This window comes from Neofelis nebulosa, chromosome 3 (assembly GCF_028018385.1).
Source record: "Neofelis nebulosa isolate mNeoNeb1 chromosome 3, mNeoNeb1.pri, whole genome shotgun sequence".
Lineage (NCBI taxonomy): Eukaryota > Metazoa > Chordata > Mammalia > Carnivora > Felidae > Neofelis > Neofelis nebulosa.
The window spans coordinates 77,217,388-77,244,321 of record NC_080784.1 but is presented as its reverse complement, the minus strand read 5'-3'; the positions used below and the strand labels follow the sequence as shown (position 1 = coordinate 77,244,321).

The 26,934-nt window shown below is 39.8% G+C and overlaps 1 protein-coding gene across 2 annotated transcripts in view; it reads left to right on the top strand.

The window, feature by feature from the left end:
- Positions 1–26,934, top strand: part of FHIP1A (FHF complex subunit HOOK interacting protein 1A) — a 248,154-nt gene that overhangs the window by 137,607 nt on the left and 83,613 nt on the right. Inside the window, exons 3-4 of one of the 2 annotated variants that reach the window (XM_058721168.1) lie at positions 11,823–11,935; positions 18,838–19,069. In XM_058721168.1, the coding sequence (XP_058577151.1) occupies positions 18,965–19,069 (105 nt within the window). In that variant the 5' untranslated portion in view covers positions 11,823–11,935; positions 18,838–18,964. The remainder of the gene's footprint in view (positions 1–11,822; positions 11,936–18,837; positions 19,070–26,934) is intronic. The other variant, XM_058721167.1, reaches the window with a different exon arrangement.

Below are 26,934 nucleotides of genomic sequence, written 5' to 3'. Positions count from 1 at the left end.
AGTATCTGCAGCGGTGGTGCTGAAACTACATTACAAAGAGGGTCTCTGTGGAGCAGGCTACACACTCACAGAGAGCTCCGAGATCAGCTGGTCGATGTTCTTTGAACTTTCTTAAATGCTTTTTTTCCCCCAACAAAATCTTTGGATATCTAGGTTATAAGTCTGAGAAAAGCAATGAATTGACACCTGGGAGAGCCTTCATGGTCATTATTTTTTGGATGTCTAAGCACTGATTCTTCCCGAAGCTCTTGGATTCTGCCAGGCACATGCTGAAAAAGAGCTAATCATACCAGCTCATTTGTATTGGTGCTTGCAATGAGAGAGACACTGTGGAGCACATACTTGTAGTGTCACATTTACTGTCCCTAGCAGCCCTATGATGTTGACATCATATGGTCCTCACTGTTTTACACATGAGGTATTAGGCTTAGTGACCTTTAGTGACCTGCCTAAGGTCACATGGCTAGAAAGTGATGGGAGTTGGCCTTGAACCTGGGTCTCCCTGACTTACCAGCCAGTGTCCTTAATTGCCAATCTAGTGGGACATCAGCACTAGATGTCAAAGGATGTTGTCATGACTTCGTGAGGTCACATCTGTGGTCACGATCAGGACCCAGTAATTTTGACCCCTGGTCCAGTGTTCTTCGTGCTGTACCATAGTGACAGCTGCTTTGGAACTATCAGAGTGATATTTCATAGATCAGCTAGTTTCCTAGGAGAACAGTTACCTTAAGCAAAACGTAGTGATGCATGTCCTTCTTTTCATAAAGCAAAAGAATAGTGTTTTTTTGAAAAGGAGATGAGCATGTGTTGGAGGGGAGAAACCCCTTCCTCCTCTCACCTACCTTATTGTCTTGTCTGTAACCAGACAAGTCAAAAAATCTTTGAAAAGGGTTTATTTTTGAAAGAAAAAGTTAGTAGGTGGGTTAATTTATTTGTCTTGTTCTCCAGGTTGTTTGTATGTATGTATTTATTCATTTATAAATGTTTACTTTTGAGATGGAGTGAACATGCCGGGGGGACAGCAGTAGAGAGAGAGGGGGACAGAGGATCTGAAGCGGGCTCTGTGCCGACAGCAGAGAACCCGATATGGGGCTTGAACTCTCGAATGCTGAGATCATGACCTGGCCCAAACCAAGAGTCAGGTGCTTAACCGACTGAGCTACCCAGTTGCCCTGATATTTATTTATTTTAAATGAACTCAAATCACCTACCAGTCTAACATGAGGGACAAATATTTTTTAAAAGGTAACGTAAGCACATAGAGTAAAAGCTACTTTTGTGTTAATTCTTAAGACTGGTTAGGACTGAATATTGGGAAATATGGATTGAGTTTATTGAAGCAGCCTTAGTGTTGTTTTTTGTTCGTTTGCCTGTAAAGTTATGTTCTTTCTCTGTTTGAAGACTTCTAACATTTCAAAAAATTTTTGTTGTTCAAAGAAATAGGATTTTCTTTCTTTCAAAGTAATCTTTAATAGCTGTGGATATGTATGTGGCTTCTTGTGGTGACTGATAGTGCTTGTTGTAGGCCGTCTGGGATGCAGACTCTGAGATGGTTAGGTTAGGCTGTGTTCTTTGAATCAATACCTGTGGGGAGAGAAGGAAGAAGGACTAGGCAGAGAGAGATGATGGACTGCCACGAAGTCTCCACAAAGGCCTGGGCTGTCCTGAATTGGGGTGAGGTGGTCCCAGCGTTCCTTAGTCCAGGCATGGGTGTGGCTGCCTTCAAGGAGAAGGAGTAATATTGGGTAAAATGGCTGTCTTCAGCAGAGGGCAATTTCTAGAGAAAGCTGACAGCCAGGAACACTCGTAGCAGCTGGGAGAATAAATCTCTTGGCCCTGGAGGGGCTGTGTGGATGTCGCAGCAGCCAGTACAGTGCCGTCAGCTCTTGAAATTCAGTAGAAGGGTAGCAGAAGGTGGAGAGGAGGTTATTAGATAATCTTTGTGTGGTGGATATGGGTTTAAGGTAAGTGGATAGTTGTAGAAGATGCAATCTGTTAACAAATCCAGTCTTACCCTGTGTGTGTGTGTGTGTGCGTGTCTGTGTGTGCGTGTCTGTGTGTGTGTGTGTGTGTGAAGAGAGTTTGAGGTATAGCCCCATAAAAATAGAACCACTTTTTTTGGTATAGAATTTACCTAATTTATTGCGTGATTTATTCTAGTATTAAATTCCAAATCTGGCTAAGTCACGGATTTTTAAATTGCTCACACAGGAATGTGCTTGTATTATAATTATCTGAAGAAAAGCCTGGAACCATGCTGCATAGAGAAGATGAGCATGGCCTATAGAAATTTTATGTAACCAGGAGCCAGATTGCAGAATCTGATCCACAGGGGGGATTTAATATAAGGATTAATGACCTGAATTTTTATTTAAAATATTGCATGGTTTTATATTTCATTAACAATTTTACAAAACACATGTAGTTACATCTTAATTTGCTAATTTGAATTACATACAAAAAATTGCAGTAGATACACAACTAAACTTATGAGCCGTTCCTCATATTGATCAGTATTTGCCATATGAAGAAATAAACACAAAAGTGTTTTGAGTCAGCATTTTGGGTAATTAATTCATCTTTCTTTAAAAAAAATTTTTTTTAATGTTTATTCTTGAGAGAGAGAAAGAGAGAGAGAGAACAAACAGGAGGAACAGAGAGAGAGGGAGACACAGAATCCGAAGCCGGCTCCAGGCTCTGAGCTGTCAGCAGAGTCTGATGCAGGGCTCGAATTCACAAACCACGAATTCATGACCTGGGCTGAAGTTGGACACTTAACTGCCTGAGCCACGCAGGCGCCCCCGTTTTGTTAATCTTTCTAACATGCATTAGAATTACAAACCAGTTGGATTTCATTTGCATAGCTACTCCTGGTATAAGCAGGGAAATGCAACAGCATATCCAGTAGCTGAAACCCCTGATTTTCTAAACTGAGTGCTAGGTTGTGGCGGTAGCAACAACTGGTTGACTAATGGTTGCAGTTTCTTCCAGCCATTATTTTGCCTATTCCCAAACTTTTAATCTGTCTACGAGTTGGATTTGTAATGGGTACAAGCTCCATGACACCGTTCTCTTGACATTATAGTAAAACAAATAACAAATGGAGACATTTCATTAAGACCTAGAATGTAGAGAATCACATCGTATTTTTATCAACACACTTCTCATTTGGTCAGGTGAATTGCTGCCCTGTGTCACTCTCAGATACATTCCCGCACAAACATGGTACCGGTGAAAGAACCCCTCTTTGGTGAAGCCATTCCTACTCCCTTGCTTGACCACTGCTGCAATGGACTCCTCTTCTCTCTCACCAGTCTTCCAGCTTGTCCGGTCTCTTTGCCTCTGCTTGTTGTTAGCCTTGCGACCATTCATCTTTCCTTTAGCTTCAGTTCCTTCAACTATAAAATGGGTATGATAGCCCCTACCTCATTGAATCGTTGTGAAAATTACACAGATGGTTTAATGTGGTACCTAGCACAGGGTACACTGACTCTCATAAATGGCAGCCCTTACTTCTGGTTATTACTGTTACTTGCCCAGGTAAACCTCTCCCCGGTGTGAGTTCCTTATTCCCCGAGGCCTCGGACTAAATCTTATTTCCATGCTCCACACTGTGCATCTTGGGCAGTTGGATGAGTGCTTTGTAAATCACCCATGAATAACATAAATTGTGATCCCTACCCCCAAGGAGACCAGAGTCTGGTTCCGAAATAACTAGAACACAAAGTAGAAAGTACATTGCCATAGGGAGATGTAATTAAGAGGTTTAGAGAAGAAAGAGATTAATAGGGTAAATTTAAGGCAGGCACTTAGTAGGTGTTCAGCATAATGTTTTTGATCCTGGCAGCCAGAGGTTTGGGGATGGTAGAAATTTTTGCAGGATTATAGTGGACATGTTATGTTTCTGCTTTGAATTCTACCCCCCTCAACTTGCAATGGCAGCTTGTTGTTTGAACTTTACATGTGACAGGGGTGGGGAGGGTGCTTCTTTTTTAGCCCAAGCAGGTGGAATTAGATCTGAGAGCATCTGTTAAACGCATCCAGGTCCTTTTGACACTTTTGCTACCATTTACCGAATACATCTACCATTATTTACACTGCGTGTGCTGTTACACTGAGCACATGCTTATTTCGTATGCTTGGTTGCAGTGTGTAGATAATATGAGCATTTTTTTTTTATTTTTAAAAATTTTCATTATATTGTTATTCTGTTTAATTACTTTGAAAAGATTCTCCAGAGAGAGAGAGAGAGAGCGAGAGCGAGCAGAATTAATTATTTTTTAATCACATTTTTTGGCTAGCATGTTCTGCTTTGTGATCCTTCTCCCTTCTCCCCCCCCCCCCCCAATCACATAAGCTAGATTTAGGGGAGAAATCACAGGAGGATCTGTTCAGACAGTTACTTGTTTGATTCCCCCAGAGGCACTGGCTCTTAGATCTTCTACCAGTGTAGCTCTTCTGATCTTTTATTCTGTAAGGTGTTTGTGTCTCTGTATGATGGATGTTTCACTGACCCAAGTAAATGGAAGAAAATTTTATCCAGCCTTTAAATGTATTGCTTTCCTTGTTCTTTCAAAAACACACTTTTCTTGGGTAAGAACATTTTAGAGGCATTTGGCATCAAATCAACAGAATTGTGGCCTTTAATGGAATTTGAAGCACCGAGAGGTGGTTTGATTGGTAAGAATCCATTTTTTGTTGTTGTCGTTCTGTTTCCTTCTCCTTGGCTACACCCCTTTCACACAATAAACAGCTCTCCTCCTCTTCCTCCCCTTATTTTTTGAAACAAGAGTATCTGATTTCATTGAGTTTTGTACTTTGGCTTTTATTGTCACTTTCCTTTTTCCCTTGAAGGGGAGGAAAAACTCAACTTGTGTACAGAGTAAATTAAATTATGAGGAAAATAGTCCACGGAGTTAAACAAGATGAACTGAGGTTTTGTAACTGAATCTAAGCATTGCCATGATGTTGCAAATAGTCTAAACTATGATTCAGAAACATATTAGTCATTTTGATATACTGTTGATTTGGCTAATTACCCTGAAGGCTGGCTGGCAGACTGAATTGCCCAAGTCACCTAGTAATTTCGATCAAATCAACGAGTAATTATAGTTTTGTGCAGGCAACAAATATAGAATACTGATTATGTTAGACTAAAGAAGATGTTATTGTGATATAATCATATAAAATACTTAATTCTAGCATTATAGCAGTCCTTACCTTTTTTGCACTCAGTGCTTAAATTCTCAGCACATGACAGACAAAGATTGTGGCAACTTTTTGGAGAAAATCGTTTTATTCTCTCAATAAACCATACTTATAAGTACTTATATTTTAAACATACATTAATTATAATAAGCATGTGTTTGGAAACCCTTAGAACTAGATATGGTCAGGTTTAAAGCTCGAAATTCTCTTAGATTTCGCATAGAAAGAACCTAAAAATGAACAGTTTGTATGCTAGAGCCCAAAGTTTTTGCTACTAAGTTCACTATCAGTTCATTAGATCAATACTAATATTAGCACAATCAGGCCCACCTGAAATCCAGATTAAATTTGTTTGATTCCCATTCCGTTGTCCTCTTTTTTCTCACGTTGGGGAAATCCTTCTCCAGAGTATGGTGTTTATTACCGGATTTGTAACTGGCAATGTTTATATGCTATTTTCGTGGGCATAAATTTAAAATATTTTAGAACAGAGCCATGTTTACTGAATGGAAAAAATCTGTCTTTAATTTTACTCCAGTTGTCTCTTGGATGGTTTACCTACATTCCTTTTCTATGAAAGCAGGAAATGTAACTTACTTGGAATTAGCACAGATTTGGTATGTAGTTAATGTTTGTGAGGCTCCTCCTTGTGAGTTATTCTGAAGCAAACTCCTATGTTGTGTAGTAACTTCACCCACCTTATATGTCCTTGACCTACCACTCCCCCGCCCCCAAAAAATCAGAGAAAGAGAACAATAATTTCAAAGTTTCAGATATTTTGAGTTTGTTCTTGGGGAATTGTAGATGTGTTCCTGCTATCTTCTTGCTTGGTCCTAACTTCTACCTGCCTCTCCTGGTGTGAAATGTGTCATTGTGCTGAAAGCCATTCCTGCATTTGACCTTACATGTTATGTTTGGTACAACCGACCCCAAATGCCTACTGCTTTCTTGGGATACTCTAGCCATTTTGCCAGCTTAATGAGACAAAGTATGTTGATTTCCAGCAAGGGCTTTGCTAAGGGGTGTCGGTAGTAATTTTGAGTGTTTGCATGTATTGCCTTAGGCATGGACATTAGAATCTACAGAGAAGCTGCAATTCCATTCCAGTGGTATTGAGTCAGATCATCAATCTTTGGTAATTCTGCAGGGTTTAGAATGTAAGCGAATTATTATGCATATGTATGTTAATATTATATAAAATTATCCTTCCACAAAAAGGAACTCTTTTGCTTCCATACCTACTTCACAGCTCCTTTGATTTTAGAAGTTAATTAGCTCTCAAGTGCAGGATGCTTTGAGGGGGAAGTAGGAACTCTTGTCTACTCTTTTTGCTCATCGTTTTCCACCTGAAACACTAACTCCAGGGAGAAATAGTGCCAATTGCAACATTTATCTCAAGCAAAATTTAATTTAAAATACCGTCTTTGATTTTTCTTTTCTTGCTTTCACTTTCACTTTCTTTCCCCTCTGTACAGAAGACATTGATACACACATGTTAATTTAGTGGAGAAGAGTTTTAATTAAACAAGTATGGATAGCCTGAAACCATTCAAGTCTGTGCCAGTCACTGTAGAGGCAAGTGTAGATGAATTGAAGCAGAATATGGGAGAGCTGTGATCTACCCAGTTGCTTCTGGAGGCTTATAGATAAATTAATGCCTTCCTCCCCATGAGGACAGCCTCTCAGCAGGTCTGCTAGGGGGCTGGCAGCCATCCAGTCAATAAGCCACCCTTGCTGCAACAGTGGAACTGCTTAATACGAGTCGCTTCAGCTTTGCTTTTATTTCTTGGAAAGGCATCACAGTCAGCCTAAATTCTGGACCCCCCAAGCAGAAATTAGAGCCTCTATTACCCTTTGTTAATTGCAAATTACATATGGCTTTTGTACTGTAGCGTCTCTGAAAAGGCAGCAAGTAATGATTAGTGTTTCCATCTGTGTGCAGAACTAGACTTGTGTGTGTGTGTGTGCGTGCACCGTGTGTGCATCTCTGTGTGCAGGGAGAGTGAGAGAGCATGTACCTCTCATTGAGGGAAAGCACTGCTTTGTTTGGAGGTAACCGATCTCTTACCAAGTTCTATTTTCGACTTCCACAGGATGATGCTTGTGGCAAAATGGAGGCTTCAGTATAGTGAGATCTGCTGTTAATGAGTGCAATATTTTTAAATGAGAAAGTTTAAGAAATGTATTTGTAGGTGCATAATATTCGGTTTTCAATGGCAAATGTTAGTTTGGAAGAATGGGGTTTGTACAGGTAGAAAAAAAAATCCTATTAAAAAAGACAACATTTAAAAAGTTTTAGTGCAGGAAGCCTGGGTGGCTCAGTCAGTTAAGCATCCGGCTTCGGCTCAGGTCATGATCTCGCGGTCCGTGAGTTCGAGCCCCGTGTCGGGCTCTGTGCTGACAGCTCAGAGCCTGGAGACTGTTTCAGATTCTGTGTCTGCCTCTCTCTCTGCCCCTCCCCTATTCACGCTCTGTCTCTCTCTGTCTCAAAAATAAATAAACGTTAAAAAAAATAAGAAGTTTTAGTGCATGGTGGTGAAATCGCTCAACTATAACTACAGTAAACTGTAATGCTGGACGATTTTTAAAGTAAGAGAAATCTTCATAGTGAGCTGTGACTGATGTATTTTTTTTGATTTTTTACTTTTACTTTGACGGATTTTGTTTTGTCTTAAAAAGAGGTCCTTAAAAAATTATTGAGAACCGTGGAGAATACAGGATTCCTCCAACGACATTTGGAGAACCAGTGATCTAGACTGACAAAAATTTTGGCAAGACATTAATTCTCTAAATTCCCAGAGCTATGAACCCCATAGGGAAAGGTAAACTACATAAATTTTAACTAAGTATTATTACACAATAATTTAAAAATAAGTATTAGAAAAGTGGTCCTTAACAGTAAGACTGCCACTCTTCTGAATTCTTTGCACTTTTTTTTTTTAATGTTTATTTTTGAGACAGAGACAGAGCATGAGCAGGGGAGGGGCGTAGAGAGAGGTAGACACAGAATCCGAAACAGGATCCAGACTGTGAGCTGTCAGCACAGAGCCAGACACGGGGCTTGAACTCATGAACCGTGAGATCGTGACCTGAGCCAAAGTCAGACCCTTAACCGTCTGAGCCACCCAGGTGCCCTGAATTCTTTACACCTTCTTAACATTTTTTTTCCATCCATATTTAGTCTGTTGGAAGCTAATAAGCCAGATCTCTAGATGTAGCTGTTTTCCCTTTGTGTGTCTTCTCTTGAATATTTTCTCAGACATCTTGTGGTCCCTATAATTGATTCAAACAGCATACTGTAGGGGCGCCTGGGTGGCTCAGTTGGTTGGATGTCGAACTCTTGATTTCAGCCTGGGTCATGATCCCAGGGTCGTGGGATTGAGCCCTGCATTGGGCTCCGTGCTGAGCATGTAGCCTGCTGAGGAGTCTCTCTCTCTCTCTCTCTCTCTCTCTCTCTCTCTCTCTCTGCCCCTCTCCCCAACTTGGGCATGCTTGCTCCCCTCTCTCTAAAAAAACCAAACCAAACCAAAACCAAAACAAAACAAAACTGAAAACAAATGGCATATTCTATTAAGATTCTCTTTTATCCCTGTTCACACCATCAGGCATTTTCTGCACAGGTACTTTTCCTTTCCTGTTGAGATGAAGAGACATCAGGTCTATTGGAATTGCTATACTAAGCTGGACTTGGGTACTGCTGTTTTGGATGTTCATTTGCTTTTATAACCTTTTTTTAAAGTTTATTTTTTTGAGGGAAAGGGCATGGGGGGGAAGGGGTAAAGGGAAAGAAGGAGAGAGAGGGAGAGGGGGAGAGAGAATATTCCAAGCAGGCTCCATGCTGTCAGTGCAAAGCTTGATGTGGGGCTTAAACTCATGACCCATGAAATCGTGACCTGAGCCAAAATCAAGAGTGGGACACCGACTGAGCCACCCAGGTGCCCCTGCTTTTATTTTAAATTAAAAAATGTTTTCTCTAAGTAGTACATGACCATGGTACCAAATGCAAAAAGTGAAGAAAGGTACACAGTGAAAAAAGGTCTCCCTGCCTCCTCTGTCCCCAGCCACCTGATGTCCTTCTGCAGAGGTAGCCACTTTGCTAACCTTTTTGGGTATCTTCACAGATGGTCTGTGCATTTTCAGGCATATAGAGTAACACATTGCTTTTTTTCTTACACAAACGATGTATTTGTTGTGTATTTCTTACACAAACGTGTATTTGATGTTCTGTACATATCCTGGCAGCCTTTCCGATATTGGTACATTCAGAGCTACCTACTTTAAAAAAAAAATTGTGACATAGTTTCCATTATATAGAAGTGCCCAACTGGGGCACCTGTCCACTGTGCTGACAGCTCAGAGCCTGGAGCCTGCTTCGGATTCTGTGTCTCCCCTCTCTCCTCCCCTCCCATGCTCGTGCTCTGTCTCACTCTGTCTCTCAATAATAAATAAACGTTAAAAAAAAAAAAAAAAAAAAAAAAGAAGTGTCCAACTTATGTAACCAGACCACTGCTGGGGGATATTGAGGATCTTTCCAGTTGTTTACTATCTAAACAGTGCTACAAAGGCTATCACTGTAGTTAGAGAGGTGCTAGTGGTTAAGAGGACGTGTCTGGCTCAGATCCCAGGATATCTGCATGACTTTGATTAGGCCACTTCCTTTACCTCTCTGTAATTTCCTTACCTGTGAAAAAAGGGGAGTATAGCCCATGGGACTGTTGAGAAGATTTAATGTTGTAATATATTTCAAATAGTCTTGGCACAGAGACATGCTCCGTGTGTGACAACTCTTACTATTCAGTCTGCCATTTTGCAAGATGAAAGGGTCTTCATAGGATAAATGCACAGAAATCGTTTTGCTGATCAAATTTAATTTTGAAGACTATTGCCAAGTCATTCCCTGTAGGTAGAAGACCAGTTGATGTTCTCACCTGAGGTGTGGGAGGTGAGCTCATTTTTAGTTCTCATAAATCGCCTCTGGATATGTGTGTAAATCTGTACCATGATTGTATGTTCCCGAGGCCCATTTAAGTAGTTGCTCAAGAGGAAAAGATTTCAAGTTAAAAACTTCTGACCCCTGAAATTTTTCAGTGCTTCTAGAAGATCTTACTTTTTTACTTTTATCATCATGACATCTTATCTTAATAATAAACTGATCAGGGGCGCCTGGGTGGCGCAGTTGGTTAAGCGGCTGACTTCAGCCAGGTCACGATCTCGCGGTCCGTGAGTTCGAGCCCCGCGTCGGGCTCTGTGCTGACAGCTCGGAGCCTGGAGCCTGTTTCCGATTCTGTGTCTCACTCTCTCTCTGCCCCTCCCCCGTTCATGCTCTGTCTCTCTCTGTCCCAAAAATAAATTAAAAAGTTGAAAAAAAAAATAAAAAAAAAATAATAAACTGATCATGGCAATAATAAATGTGTGAGTGGTAAACTACTTTAAACCAGTAGGCTTTTATTATGTACTTCTAGAATTCTTTACCTACTCATAGATGAGAAAATGTAGTCTATTAAATCTTCATACCATTTGTTAGAGGGATTATTATATTTACATGTAAGGAAGATTTACATAATTTTTTTCTAATGTTTATTCATTTTTGAGAGAGAGAGAGAGAGAGAGAGAGAGAGGGAGAGACAGAGCGTGAGCCGGAGAGGTGCAGAGAGAGAGGGAGACGTAGAATCTGAAGCAGGCTCCAGGCTCTGAGCTGTCAGCACAGAGCCTGACGCGGGGCTCTAACTCAGGAACTGTGAGATCATGACCTGAACCGAAGTCAGACGCTTTAACTGACTGAGCCACCCAGGCGCCCCCATAATTTTTATGTTCATAAAAAATGAATGTAAAATTAGAACTTGATAGTGTTAGGTTACCACATAAGCTACTAGTATTGCACCTGCTTGAAGGTAAGACAGCAGTCTCGATTAGCTCAAGCACCAGTGGTTTACTCCATTTCTGTCATGTTTAGAGTACACAAAAGACACCCAACTCTGTGGCCCGTTTCATAGACTGGTGAAGAAGAGTGCTTTGTCCTAATCAGCGTAGGATCATGTTCTCGGAGACAAGCAAATTGTTGACTTCTAAGCCTTTGCTAACTCTGTAATAAATGCTAATCACTTTGTACCTCTGATGCCTCACCTTGCAGTGTTTTGGGTAAGAGTGGAAGCGCTTAGCCGGCCATGAAATTGGTAGGACACCAAGGCCTGAACTGATTATTATTCAAGAGCGTGGTTACTCATGGGCTGGAACCAGCCCCACGCTGCTGCAGCAGAACTTTTAGTTACAATTAAAGTCACAAAAATTCTACAAGTCTCTCCAGTAATACCTTTAGTACTGGAACTGGCTGTTAGCCTCTGTTTTGGGACTCTTCATGGCTTTACCATGAATGCATCTTTAAAGTGGCTTTTAAACTTTTTTCAAACGGGAGCAATTCATTGACACTTTTTTAGAATTGGCTGAAAACTGTAGCTGCCTCTCTTTAGAGAAGGATGCCCACAATTTATGAGATTCCTGGATATGCATGGGATTTTATTGGTACTTCACTCATTGGATTTAGTATGTCTTATGCCGTGCATGGATGAAGGACATTTTTTGAAAAGAGGGCTTTTCATGTTGTTATTTCAAAGGTAATCATCACATCACCTTGGTTCTACTATGGATTGCGTATCTGAAAATTTTCACTGAAAGCACTTGAAAAGCTGCTGGGAGGGAACTAATTTTGAATGATACAGCTATAAAGGTAGGTGTAGACTCAACAGCACAACTTCCCAAAGTACCTGCTTTTCCCTAGAAAGTGCCCAAAAAACATGTTGGTCAAAAACTTTTTTTTCCAAGAACATTTCTTGAGAAGAACTTCATTAGTATGAGAGGGTCCTTAGATTCAGAGCGTTTACCCCAAATCTCTGTTTTAGAATATTACCCCATAGAAGTTGTTGGTTCATCTTGTTTCTGCATTTACCTCAGTTTTGTGGCATAAATCTTACCTGAGTTATCCTTTGATAGCTTTCAACAAAATAGTGGTGTGAAAGGGCGGTGCATACTACCAAAATTGTAGTGGTGAATTGGTTTGTTGGGGAGACTCCCCAAGAATGGTTTAGTTTTCATGTTTCAACAAATCAGTCCATGTGTGCAAGAAACTTTTCTGTTCAGTCACCAGCGAGCTGATGTCTCGACACTTCGTATAATTTTCAAAAACTATAATTTTTACGTTCTAAATCCTTGCCAGCAGTGGGTTAGTTTCTTAAATAGCCTTGAAAATTAAGTCCCCAAACAAATTTCAGGTATGAATATGAATATTAATTTTAATTTTTCTTCTCCATTCTACTTATCAATCAGTCACATGGCACTTGGGTATGACCTCGGTGGTAGCCCGTTCTAGTGAAATTAAAATGTAAACCATAGAATTCTTTCAAGAAGTTATTGACAGTTTTCTGCAATCTAGTTACTATTTTGAAGTATGCATTTATCAAAGCCTGAAACTATTTGGAATCTACGTACTGAGAGAATTTTCCTTGTGCACACTCTGTTAATGGGCGGTTTACAACTTGGTAGGACAAAACAAGATTCTGCTTTACTGAATAATGGACAGTAATCAGTGAATGAGCCAGAGTCAAAAAACTATGGCAGGTTGAGGGAGGCTAAGGACAAGGTCCAGGAGACTCAGGGCCTATTGGATGCTTGCTTTATTTTCTACAGTCCAGCATTGCTATGTGATATGACAGCCAGAGAGAAAAGGAAACTGGGCCAGAGGATTACAGCACAGGGAGGATTTAGGTTTAATAGGATTTTATTAGGCTCTAAGTAGAGGTTGTCTGAGGTAGTTTAACCCAAAATGAATTCCACCCCCCCCCAACTGCTATTACTCATAATTGAGGGCACAGGTTTTCTCTCTCTTCAGGTGTTCCCAGTATTCGAAGAATCTTCACCCCTAGATGGAATTTTACATGATAAGCACATTTATAGTAATAGACTTTTTATGTATTTAGTAGCAGCCAATTCAGGGCATTCTTAAGTGCATTCTAAAACAATGAGTTTTTCTATTGGCAATTGCTTAGGAAAAAACCCAAACAAACTGAATTATATTAGAGATGGCTGATTCCTGTGCTTTGGGTTTTTTTTTTTTTTTTTTTTAACGTTTTATTTATTTTTGAGACAGGGAGAGACAGAACATAAACAGGGAAGGGTCAGAGAGAGGGAGACACAGAATCTGAAACAGGCTCCAGGCTCTGAGCTGTCAGCACAGAGCCCAATGCGGGGCCTGAACTCACGGACCGCGAGATCATGACCTGAGCCGAAGTCGGCCGCTTAACCGACTGAGCCACCCAGGCACCCCTGCTTTGGGTTCTTTAAGTGAACTAGGCTTTAATTGTTGTTTGTTTGTTTGTTTAATATACCTCCTTTTCTTTTTTTTTTCTTTTTCTTTTCTTTTTTTTTTTTTTTTGAGAGAGAGAATGTGTACGTGCAAGCATGAGTTGGGGAGAGGGGTAGAGGGAGAGGAAGATGGAGAGAATCTTAAGCAGGCTCTATCAGCATAGAGCCCAAAGTGGGGCTCCATCCCATGATCCTGAGATCATGACCTGAGCTGAAATCAAGAGTTGCACACTCAACCGATTGAGCCACTCAGGCTCCCTGAAATACGCTTTTAATTGTTAAAAAGAGTACAGATAGAATCCATTTATAACTAGAAATCTTACAAAGATTTTTATATTATGGCCATTATTCTGCTTCTAAGCTATCTTCTTACCCCTCCCCCGTTAGTAAAACAGTGGAATAAAGTACAGAAAATAATGACTTTTGAGCTGGGAGAGACCTAAGAAATAACCATGTAATCCTAGTAACTCATCTAAATCAGGTTCCAAACCAAGAGCCCTGTTTTTTTACTCAAGGTCTCACAGCTGGTTAGAGTCCTGGAGCCATCTCCCAGTTCAGAGCTCAAGTCTCCAAGTGGTGACTTGACATTTTCTGACCTCCACACGTGGAAGACTGAGCTAAAAACTCTTAGCCCTATCCTTTGTTACCACTTTAAATCCACCTAATCTCTCTAAGCATTTCCACAAGCCAACCAGAGAAATATGAGGAGGGAAGGAGAAATGGGAAGGAAGCCTGTCATGCCTTTTCATCAAGTTCAAGAGATTGCTTCTAATTTGGCGACTCACTGTGGAAAAACTCAGTGTGGCTTCTCTTTAAGTCTAGGCCTCTCCTACTTGTGTTCTTGACCTTGCCTTTCCTCTGCTCTTGTTGCTATATCAAAATCCTTAATATATATATATATTAAGGATATATATATATATATATACACATACACACACACATATATATATATAAATATGTATATAAATATACATATATATTTAAATTCTCTATGTTCATTGGTTCCTTCCCATTAGGCCTGCAAATATGATCATTTTTTCCTTAATAAAAATGTTCCCTTGGCCTTGTTTCCCCTTAAGGTGACCATCATTTCTTTTCCTTAAGGAATTTTTTATAATACATTATTAGAAGATATTATATTTAAATAGATAAAAGAAGGATGGTATGAGATCACATATCATTAAATGACAAAATGTTTACTTTGTAATTTCAGTCTTATAGTGAAAGAGGGGTATATGAAAATAGAGTCATTTGTTGTTCAGGGGGAAAGTGATTTTCACACATTTATAGCTTTCCTCAGTATTAAACTTTTCAGAGGAGCCTGAAATTAGATAAGGATGTCTGTCTATTTGGGAATGAGGCTGAAGGAATTTTTGCAGTGGCAAGAGGTATAATCTAGTAACTAGAATCTAAGCCTTTATGATCTGATGGTATATTTTATAATTCTGTGATATGGAAGCATATGCATGTGCTTTTTTTCATAACCAAATAAATGATATAATGTACTTTCAAAAAAGAGCAAATAAGAATACATATAATTCTTATGTCAGTTATCTCTATCCCCAACAGTGATTTAATAGCATTTTTCTTTCCTTACTGATGAAAAATGTTTTTACATATAATATTAATGAGATATATAAATTTGACTGTTCAGTAATTTTGGAAATAATAAAGTCAGTTCTGTCTGCAGTATAGAATCTGTGCTGGCTTATCAGACGCTATACATGTATTTTGGTAGCTCCTCCCCCCCACCCCATGCCAAAAAACTCAACAACCACACCACAAAACCACATGCAACCGCTGTCGGAAAGAGTCCTTTGGGTATTTTTCAGTGTTGGTGGTTCATTTGAAGAAAGAAAAAAGTCACTCTGAATGGTTTATAGAGCTGTCTCTCAGGCATGAAATTCAAGTTGAAGAGCGTGTGGGTATTTACAGGGAGAACAGCCTGAATATGTGGCCAGAGTGTTCCTCTAAACAGTCCCAGCACCTATAGGTCAGGCTACAGAGAGTAGAGGGCAAGAACGGGGAGGAAGGTCCAACAACGCCGTACTTATGACTTGAGCACATGTTCCGGTGGCTGCAGCTTCTTTTACCTGCTCCTGGCTTTTTGCTTAGTTTTGTCCTTCTCTGTTCTTCACTTGGGACTTTCAGCTGTGCTCTGAGAGTTAAATAAAAAGCCTGGAATGGAAAAAATGCAAAAGGGAAAAAAGTGAAGCCTGAGAACAGGCAGATGCAGGAATATATTGAAAACCCTGGGGCGCCTGGGTGGCTCAGTCGGTTGAGCGTCCGACTTCGGCTCAGGTCATGATCTCACGGTCCGTGGGTTCGAGCCCCGCGTCGGGCTCTGTGCTGACAGCTCAGAGCCTGGAGCCTGTTTCGGATTCTGTGTCTCCCTCTCTCTGTGACCCTCCCCCGTTCATGCTCTCTCTCTGTCTCAAAAATAATAAACGTTAAAAAAAAAAAAATTAAAAAGAAAACCTTGGCATTTGAGGAAATATGCCTTTGTACATCTCTCATAAATATGGAGTCCTCTCTTTCAGTTTTCTATTGCCCTGGGGACACTCTAGTGCTTTAATACTCTAACATGGGAATGAGAGACAGACAGACAGACAGACAGAGGAAATATCCAGCTTTCTTGTCTCGGATGTGTTGGAAGTATTTTCATTTATAGAATCTTCTTGGCAGTTCTCCCAAGCTTACCCATTATTGTGGTTTCTATATTTATGACACATTTAGAATCTTCTGTATTTATGACACATTTAGCCTTAAAAATATGATTGGTTAAGCATCGTCCAAGCGAGATGCACTTTTCTTAGAGAAGATACAGCCTCCTTTGGGAATAGGGCCAGGGATTAAAGCCAGGAGAAAGGAGAATATAGATTTCTAGAAAGAACAGTGGACTGGGAATCAAGAGACTTACCTTTGATTTCCATCAAAACTAACCTGTGGGGCACCTGGGTGACTCAGTGAGTTGACCATTTGACTCTTGATTTTGGCTCAGGTCATGATCCCAGGGTTGTGGGATTGAGCACTGAGTTGGGCTCAGTCCCAGAGTGGAGCCTACTTAGGATTCTTTCTCTGCCCCTCTCCCCTGGCTTGCACACCCACTGTCTCTCTCTCTCTCTCTCTCTCTCTCTCTCTCTCTCTCTCTCTCAAATAAAGTAAAATAAAATTAAAACAACAAAAGAAACTAATTCGTGATTTATGACTTTAGCTAAGATATTTATCTTGTCTATAATGCAGTCTCACTGTCTGAAAAGAGTGCGTGTGCAGCCCCTCTGAGAACAAACCTAACAGACCTTAGAGAGCATGTTTCTAATTTTGATTTAGAAGCAGTTGGCATGTTGAATGTTCCCTTCTTATGTCAGAAGAAGAATCTGGGGATCCTGGGGCTGGGAGGAGTCTCAAGGAGTCTTGTACTTTTTGAACCTCTGGGATGAACTGAAACACTCTGATTTTCCTTATTATTTTCATTATAGCATCTGAATAAGAGACATTGTCACAGAAATATTATGTTTAAGACAAGGGAGTTAAGTCAGAACTTGTTTTTATCTCTTATCACGTAAAGCAGGGCCACATACTGAAATGTTACCTAATAAGGGCCAGTCCAGTAACCAAGAGTGAGGTGATGACGCTGGCTGTCAGATTCTAGGGAGTGGTGGGGACCGTGGGAACGGGAAATGTATACCCTGTGTGCGTGGGGAGGCCATTCCTGGTGTTTAAGACACCACATGGGCCTGTCAAAACATGCCTCTTAGTGGCAAAGAGCTATTGTTGGCAGTGGGCAATGTCTTATTGAAAACAATAGATTTGTATTATTAGGAATTAAGAATTACATGTTGGAAAATTCACCAATTTGAGTAATAAAATATAGTCCTAGACGATACACATGAGCTGTTTCCCTCAGGTATGTAATTTGTGTGATCTTTCTTCAAAGAGGCTGTCCTCTTTCTACATACTTTAATCTCCTTCCATTCTCCTTAAAAAATGTTTTCTTTCCTCAAGAATTATCACATCTAGCAAGTTTTCTGTTCTTACTTTCTAACATTTTTTCCCCCAGATATGAATGTTGAATGGTTAGCCTTCTACCCCCAACAGATGTCATTGTTTTGAATATTCCTTAACTATGTTCTAGTTAATTTCACTCCCTGCAAAGAACTTGAGCCATAAGTCTAACCTGAATCCTCACATTAAGCCCCCTTTCTCACACTTTATTGTTAGTGGGTGGAAGAGTTGACCAGTGTGATACCCTTCATATTACTCAGTTGAAAATAGTTGGGGTTTTTTTGGCACTGCAAGTCTGGAAATTTTATCATGGATTTTGTTTCCCGGTGCTCTAATAATTATCCTGTAATCACTTTGAACTCTCTCCAGTTTGTATGCTTAAAAAAAAAAAAAAAAAGGATTCTGAACTGTACCCAGTCCTTTGGATGGGCTGACCACAATGATAAGACAATACCACTGTCTTACCACTTTTGTCTGAGAGTTAGCAACACGCAGCTGGCTCATATTTACTATACACTCTGTGACCTCAATATCTTTTTTCTCCCTACTGGCTCTGTTGTAGTCATACTTTCTTCATATTTTATCCACATAATTCATTTTTCATTTGTAAGTGTGCTATCTTGTACTCACACTGAGTAAGCACTATCTTGTTTTTGATGGATCATTTCTATCTGTGATTTGTCAAGGTTACTTGGAATTCTATTATTTTTCAGAAAAGCTAGAAACCTTAACTTGGTTTGTAGCTATGAAATGACTGAGAATGCTTTAAATTCCATTATGACAGCCATTGATTAAAAAAAAATTCAATCATAATGGACCCAGGAGTCTGGGTGCTGTTTTATAACTACCACAAGTGGCATCAAGCTATTTATTTCTGTCGCCGTTAACTAATGGTTTTCCTGTTTCTGGATGTTTTTAAACTCCACAGACATTGTTACCATAATCTCTTGCTTGATTATAGACACTAGATTTGAATGATTAGAATTACAATCTAGGGGACTGTGGTTGGTGGTAGTGGAGAAAATAAAGCCAATAATTGTTTAATTCGTGAACGTAGCTTTGGTAGTAGCATCATTATTTTATATTTTTAGTAGCAAGGTAAGAGAAAATAGGGGAACCCGTAGATAGAGTAGTAATGTCTCTTTCGTGGATGTTTTGTTCTGCGTTGAACTTTGAGAATGTCTATGCTTGGATTTAAATTTAATAGCCAGTGTCCTATTAAATATATGAACATAACGAGATGTGTTTTTGTTATTGTCATTACAGGTTTCAGAAGATAACAATGAAATGTGAAGAAGTTACATTTCTTACGTGATACTTGAAAGTTAGTGACTGCTTCCCAAATTTTCTGGAAAATTAAATATGACTTAGAAGCATTGATGTATGAAGGTTTATGATGTCATCGGTTGCGACAGAAAGTAAACTCCAGCAGACTGTGAGCCTGCAGGGAGTTGACCCAGAAACATGCATGATTGTATTTAAAAACCACTGGGCACAGGTAATGTATGAGTTCCACTTCCTCTGCTGGCCTAGGTGGCCCTCAAGGTCTCCATCACATTGAACCAGGATTGCCTACCTCTGTGGCACTAACTAAGGCTTCCAGAAGTATAGGGCACGGAAACCCTTTCAGGTGGAAGGGAAAGCAACTTTTTTTTTTTTTTTTCTTTCCTAGAATAGGGATCTGGTTAAAAACCATGGTTGCCATAAAAGCAATTAGGGAACATATATGTTCCTCAGATATTTTTAGAAGAACAGCAATTGGCCTTAAAGTGACTTTTGCATCACTTTGCAGTAGACTTGACCTTGTTTACAAACTCTCTTTCCCTCCTCCCTGATGATTTCCATTTAGTCCTCACATTCCAATAGCACTAAAATACACATTTATGAAATACCTACCAAGTGCTGTGCTGAGTACTTCAAAAGCTTTAAGCTTTATGTCATTTAATCTTCTCCGCAAACCCACAAGGCAGTTAATATTAGCTTCCTCATTTTACAGATGAGGGAATGGAAAATTAGTGATGTTAAATGACTTGCTTGAGGTTATACAAATAGCGAGTTTGCAAGCAAGTGCATAGACCTTGGTCCCTTGACTCGTGTATTTGACCTCTGTGCTTCTACCATTTTTTGGGCTGGTGGTCCCTGTATAATTTAACAAAAGAAGGTGCCTGGCAGTACCTGAATTCATTAGAAAGCTGTTTATAAAAGTTTTCTTGATTATTCGTTTTGACTTCTCTGTAACTCTGATCTGCTCATAGAGATAATTAAGGGTTGAGTGTTCAGAAAATTTATCAGCTCACCACCTTTCCTCAGGGAGTTTGTAAGTAGTAAAATAAATAAAATTGGCCTTCTTTACTACTTGTCCAACATTACACTCCCTAGGTGAGCTGGTAAGTGGCTATTTATGTGACAGTTTTTTAATGACTACCCAGTTCCTTCCTGTGGCCGGACACAGCACAGGGGTTAAAGCACTGAGCCTGCAAATCACAACAATTATAGGGGACACAGTTTAGATCAAAAACAAAATTGATTCTACTTCTGGGTCATTTGCACTTTGTAGCTTCTTGTCATTCATAGAAAGCTTCCAAGATTTTTTATGCATTTCCCATTCTCTGACTTTTTACAATTAGAATCATAATGGATTTGCTCTGGATTTTAAGGGCATGTCTGCTTTAGCAAAGGGAGGAAAGTAATTCAGGAGTTTTCCAGATAATTAGAGTAGTTGTCTTTGACTTTGCACTTTTATAAGTATTTTAATGTGCCAGCTCCAAAGTGGGTTTGTGAACCAAGGGGATGTGGCTGTTAGCCCATTGGGTGTGGGAAGAATATTTTAGAAAACCTATTTTTATCTTTATCTTTAATTTAACTTAATTTTATTTTTTTGAGAGAGGGCAGAGGCGGGGCAGAGGGAGAGGGAGAAAGAATCTTAAGCAGTCTCCATGCCCAGCCCAGAGCCTGACATGGGGCTTGAACTCACAAACCCATGAAATCATGACCTGAGCCGAAGTCAGACACTTAACTGACTTAGCCACCCAGGCACCCCAATTAGATGTTTTATATTAACAGTACTTTCAGCCTCAGTCATTTCACTTGGCTGAAGAACTCCCATCATTCTAGTATGTATTCTTGGCTCTGAGCCCATTTTGTTTATTTGTGTAAAAATACTTTTGATTGTAATTGTTCTTGGTGGAGTATCTGTGATGTGGTCCATTTAATATCCATTTATACAGACATGATATATCAACCTCTTGATTTTATGTGGATGGATCATTTGCCCTGTCAAATTCCGTCCTGGGCAAGCTTTCTCCAAAGCTGTTGGAGTGCTGTTAGAGAGTCTTAATTCATGAATTTGTAAATACTCTTTCACACTAGTGAAGGAGTAAATTAGTGGTCCCAGAATCATATTACTCATTTCCCTATTTTATATGAATGACTTCAGCATTATCAGACATTTTGGGTTATCTGAAACATAGTACCCTTTGTTTAGTGCAGAAAATATATTTTTTCTTTTCAAAATTTTAAATGTTTATTTATTTAGAGAGAGAGTGAGGGTCAGAGAGAGAGGGAGAGAGAGAGAGAGAGAATCCCAAGGAGGCTTCATGCTGTCAGTACAGAGCACGATGGGGGATCATGACCTGAGCTGAAATCAAGAGCTGGATGTTTAACCAACTGAGCCACCTAGGAGCCCCTCTTTTCAAGTTTTTACTTAAATTCTAGTTAGTTAACATATATTGCAATACTGGTGTCAGAAGTAGAATTCAGTGATTCATCACTTACATAACAACACCCAGGGCTCATCACAAGTGCCCTCCTTAGTACCCATCACCCATGTAGCCCAAGACCCACCCACATCCCTCCATCAACTCCCAGTTTGTTCTCTATAGTTAAGAGTCTCTTATGGTTTGTTTTCCTCTCTTTCTTTTCCCCTCCTCCCATATGTTCATCTGTTTTGTTTCTTAAATTCTAATATGAGTAAAGTCATATGGTATTTGTCTTTCTCTGACTGACTTATTTCATTTAGCATAATATACTCTAGCTCCATCCACTTTGTGGCAAATGGCGGGATTTCATTCTTTTTTTTTTTTTTTTTTTTTTTTGATCTGATGGCTGAGTAATATTCCATTGTATCTATATATGCCATATCTTCTTTATCCTAGTGCAGCAGAATATTGAGTTGAGAGTAAGGATAACTTTGTCAGAGGGAATGGTGTTTAGTTATGAAATACTTGCTTTTATAAAGTGGAGACACTCTTGGTTTTATTGTTGTTTCAACCATTTCTTTAACTTTCTTACCTCTTTAGCCTTGACTTTTCCTTTTAAATAAACCTGCAAAGTGCCCACAGTGTCTATTTACTTCCAAGAAAGGCTCTTGAGGACTTTTCTGTTGCATTTCTTCACGTTGAAGAAATGCATGTGAATGTCAACACAATTATTGTTAAATGGAGATTTACCAAGCCCAAACTGCGGATACATTGGTATAGGGGGCACAGGTGGACATGGGAATGTGTAAGCCTTGGTCTGAGCTTTTAAAGAATGTATATGCTGGGATACCTGGGTGGCTCAGTCAGTTGAGTCCGACTTCAGCTCAGGTCATGATGTTGTGGTTCATGAGTTCGAGCCCCACATCGGGCTCTGTGCTGACAGCTCGAAGCCTGGAGCCTGCTTCAGATTCTGTGTCTCCGTCTCTCTTTGCCCCTCACCCCTCATACTCTGTCTCTCTGTCTCTCTCAAAAATAAATAAACGTTTAAAAAATTTTTTAAAAATAAAGAATGTATATGCTAATTTGGATGACAAGGTGAGATACATGATTAGAAAATGAATAATATTACTACAGGAATTAAATCAAAGGAAGGGACTATTATGGGTGAAAGTGGCTTGGGAAATGGAGGAAGTGAGATTTTTGCTAGCTTGACTATAGGAAAGGAAAGTTTTCTTGACAAAGGAAAACAATGTTTTGGAGAAGATGTTGGGAAGAAATGTTCAGCTTTGGCTTTTCTTGGTGATAAAAAAAAGTGAGGAAGTTAGGGCAAAGTGGAGGTGCAAGGCTAACTCAGGTAAGGAATGAGAGATTCAGTTGATAGGAATAAATGAGACTCATTTCAGAGTTTTGTACATTAGTACTTTGTTGTGAGTTGTGCAGTGTGGAGGTACATGTGGAAGGGTTGCAGAGGATTGGGAAGTGAGCTAAAGCCTGACATAATCTCCTGTGACTAGTGTGACAGCAGCCCCTGGGTTCCCCCGAGGCCACCCGAGGAACCTGTAAGGCTGGTAAGAAATGTGGCATAGTCAGAACTGGGTGACAACATTGTATTTACTGAAGTGCCCCAGCAGCTGGCAAGCATAATACTTTTTATCTGTTAAATTAGGGAAAATGAAGTCAATAGACGTCTGTGGTACCCAGAGTTCTTCTGTTTGTTAGGATACTTGAGTACAAATTCAGCCTAATTAACATGTATTTGGCAGTTTCTGTTCCAGGCCTTGAGTTACAAAGCAAACTCTGATGGAGGAGGCTATCCGCTTGCCCACCTACACGTTGCAGTCTGTCAGGGACAGCTTGTCACACAACCAGGCATCATCCACGGCAGTCTGTGACTCAGGAAGGTTGCCAGTGGAGAGATCTTGAGTGGCCCAGTTGTGCACTTAAGTTTCCAAACTGTTCCCTGGGCCCAGTGATGTCATGACATCCCCAGAATAGTTCTTTAGGGGACATTCAGCAGGTGACATTGCTGACAGTGAATCCAGGCCATAGGAAGCAGCCTCTGGCTTGTACTTTCTCTCACTTTCTGAGACGCCGTCTTGCACTGTCATGTTGCCAGAGCAGTGACTCTAAAACCCAGATTTGCCCGTGTCAGTTTTCTAGTTGGACATTTCAGTGGCATCCGGGCACCTACAGGCCAGCACGTCACACAGGGCCTTTATGGTCTGGCCTCATTTCACTCCCTGTCTCTGATTTATTCTCTAGAAATGGGAAATTACTTGGAGTTCCTAGCCAACCCCACTCCTAGGCAGTGGCCTTCATGCTATTTCACGCTTCTCTGCTTTAGGCATTTCCTCCTCTTCCTGCCTGCAATATCCCTCCCCCTGGTTAAATGCCTCTCCTTCTTAAAGACTCTTTTGGGACATCAGTTTTTCTAGGAAACCTTCTCTGCTCTCTTTTATGCTTCCACTCAGTGCTGCAGCAGCATCCTGAGTGTTCTTTCTCTGTTATACCAGCCACATTCTATTAAGATTATGTGTGCAGTAGCTTCCTTCCACCCTCATTTCAAGCTCTTCATGATCAGAGACCATTTATAGTTGACCTACATCTCCAAGTGCCAAGAATAGCCTAGCCCCATTGTTGTAGATATTCAATAAATTGTTGAACTGCGAGATAGGAACATTGTATGAAGTACAACTTTAGAAGAGCTAGGTGACTTAGAAAACAGCTTTGAACATACGTTAGTGTTAAAACATTCCATAATTTTGTAGGAAGGTCTTTGGACTTCTATTTAATGATCTGTGATTTGGAGGACTGTGTGTGTGTGTTTAGTTTTTATAGTAGTCTGGAAGAACGATTTATAGTCGAGTAGACTATTGTTTTTATCTCTTGCCTTTACTTCTGTGCTTCTTCTGAATGGAAGAGAGAACAGGATGTAAGAAGCATTGGTCCACCAGATAATAAACTGTTCAACTATTTTGCCATGTGAATTAACCCACCCATACACCAGTTTTTCGTAATGGCACAGCTGTACCATGAAGCTTCATGGACCTTGCTCTATTCATTCTCTGTCCTCTTCTTTTGAGCCTTGAATCAGTATTGGTTACATACCCAATGGTGTCTGCACTTAGAGCTAGGAGAACAGAAGTGATGGGTTAAAAATAAAATCAATTGGAAATGCACATTTCTGTGTGCTTCTGGTTAGTCAATAGCCCAAAGCTTCTCCTTACCACCCCTCAGCCTCCAAAAATAAGCGGTTATACAATTTTTGAGCCAAGAAAATTTCAGAGCTCAGATAGAATAATGGCAATGGATGAAGAAAAGTGAGTGAGTCTAGTAGCCTTTCTCTTCTTGGTGAGGGTGGGGATGGGAAAAATTAGATTAGTTAATTAAGTCAAATGTCTTCCCACAATAATGCAAAGTAGATGATATGGTTTAAGTATAGTATCTTTATAGAGCTCCAAGGGGCCTGATCCTAGTAAAGAAGTATAGAGGACTTATAAATGGATTTGAGATGTGTCTGTTCCCTGTGATACTGATTCTCTTGTTCCGTTCATCTTCATTCTTTTGGTCTTTGCCTTGTCATGGACGAAATGACAAAAATTAGTCTTTGAGAGATGAAAAGTTGGGAAGTATTAGAGAATCTCATCTTAATATCTTAGTCAAATGATGTTTGTTAATATTTTAAAAATTTATATCTCTTAGCTTCTGAAATAGCTCTGAACTTGACAGTAGAAAGTGAAGCAGAACAGAAGCTTTGTTTCTTTAGAGGGCTGAGGCATTAACTTATGCTTCTAGTGGACTTTAAAGTGGTCGAACATGTGGAAATATCAACAGTGCACCCACTGTATGATCAGTGATGTCTTTTTTTTACCATGGAATATTATTACATAGATCATTATTCTTAAATCCTTTCCCTAAAACCTAAATTTAACAAACATACCTAAATGAAGGTTTTATTATGTTATTTTACTTATTGATATTTCTACCATGTTTCTTTATTATGGTAGTGCTAGACCACCTTTGGTCCCAAGGAGGTATGATGTGTAGATATAGCTCCTGCTTTTACCCTGTTCAATCGCAGATTTAGATATGCCTCTGGAGACTGGGACTGGAGCTGACCTGAACCAAATTGTACAAGCACAGATATATTACTAGGCTGTTAATCTTAATACAAAAAGAAATGACTCAGTAGATGTCTCCCATGGCAATAGGTGTGCCAGGAATACCCCAGATTGAAAGACATGGCTTTTAAGTAATGATCAAGGACTGGATAGAAACTTAGTTTTGTTGTAGTTATTTGGTACATTAAGTGGAATTTGGCTTAAGATCGCAAAAGCCTGGCCTTCTTCTGTGTGATGGAAAATGTTGCTTAGTAACTTGGTTTTTTCCACGATGTCACTTTAATTAGCATTCCAAAGGATTTGGAAGTATGGGTTATACTCATGTGACTTTCTTGAAATAACTAGGCTCTAACCAAAGTAGCATAAGTAATCATCTCTTAACATATGCGTGTATATAAGACATAAAACAATATTAAGATGTAGTCAAAGCTAATCTGACAGATATACACTTGTGTTTACCATGAAGAATAATCATTTGTTAGCTAGAGGAGTGATTATGTGGATCTTTCATTTTGACAGCATTTGAGATGCCTATTTTAGAATTTGTGAATATTTTTAATCCAGGCCTATTATTGCTGACTGATGGGGACCATCATTAGGAGTAGCTGATATCCTTAATAAAAGAAAAATGCTATTTATTCATCTCCTTTACCCCTAATAACCTTTATATTTATAGAGCAAATGACTTTGAAGTTAGGTTAAAATTTAAGTGTATTTGTCAGATGATAATTTGTATACAATTGTTCATACTATTGATTTTTTGTACATTTGTGATAATTTACATGTGGCTCTATTTGTGATCCAGGCTATGATTCACACATATATGTATCAGCTTATATTTTTTAAAGTTTGTAGACCAACAGATGCCTAGCCATGATCAGCAAAACATTTACAGTGCTATTTCCGATCTTAGCTGCCTTACTTAATGAGCTGGGGCTGTAGCAGGGGTTGATTGCTTTATTAAATGGCATTTTTAGCCGAAAGAAGTGAACTTGTTTAGTAAAGGAAATATTTGCACTGCATATTTTGCTTGCGTTCATTCTCTTCCCATCTCTAGGTCCCTCCAGCTCCCCTAATGGTGTTTTTTTCCGGGACCTGAATCCCTGAGACTGAGTATACAGCGGAGAAGCCAACTTAGCAGAGTTGTGAGCATAAGATAGAGGATACTCAGGGGAATGTGCTAGGCCTGGGGAAGCCACCAGGAGCAGCAAAGACCGTGGATCTATAGGCCTGGAAGCTCAGAGTAGATAAATGGATGAAAGTAGGCAGCAGGCAGAAGTCAGGACACAGGAGTACTGGTTTGGTGGAAGTGATGTGAGAAGACAGCACTAAAGGAAAAAATAAGGAAAAGTCCAGGTCACGTGAGAAAGCATCTACAGAAGCTGAGAGAACTGTGACACCATCTGGGCAGTGAACTTGAGGCATCAGTTCTTTGGCATTTCAACGCATGTTGTGCTGTAGCCAAGAAGCTTCTTAAGACATTCCCTGTCAGGTTAGGAACCAGGCCCTGGGTATGGGCCCTTAGAGACCACTCTTAAAAGCAG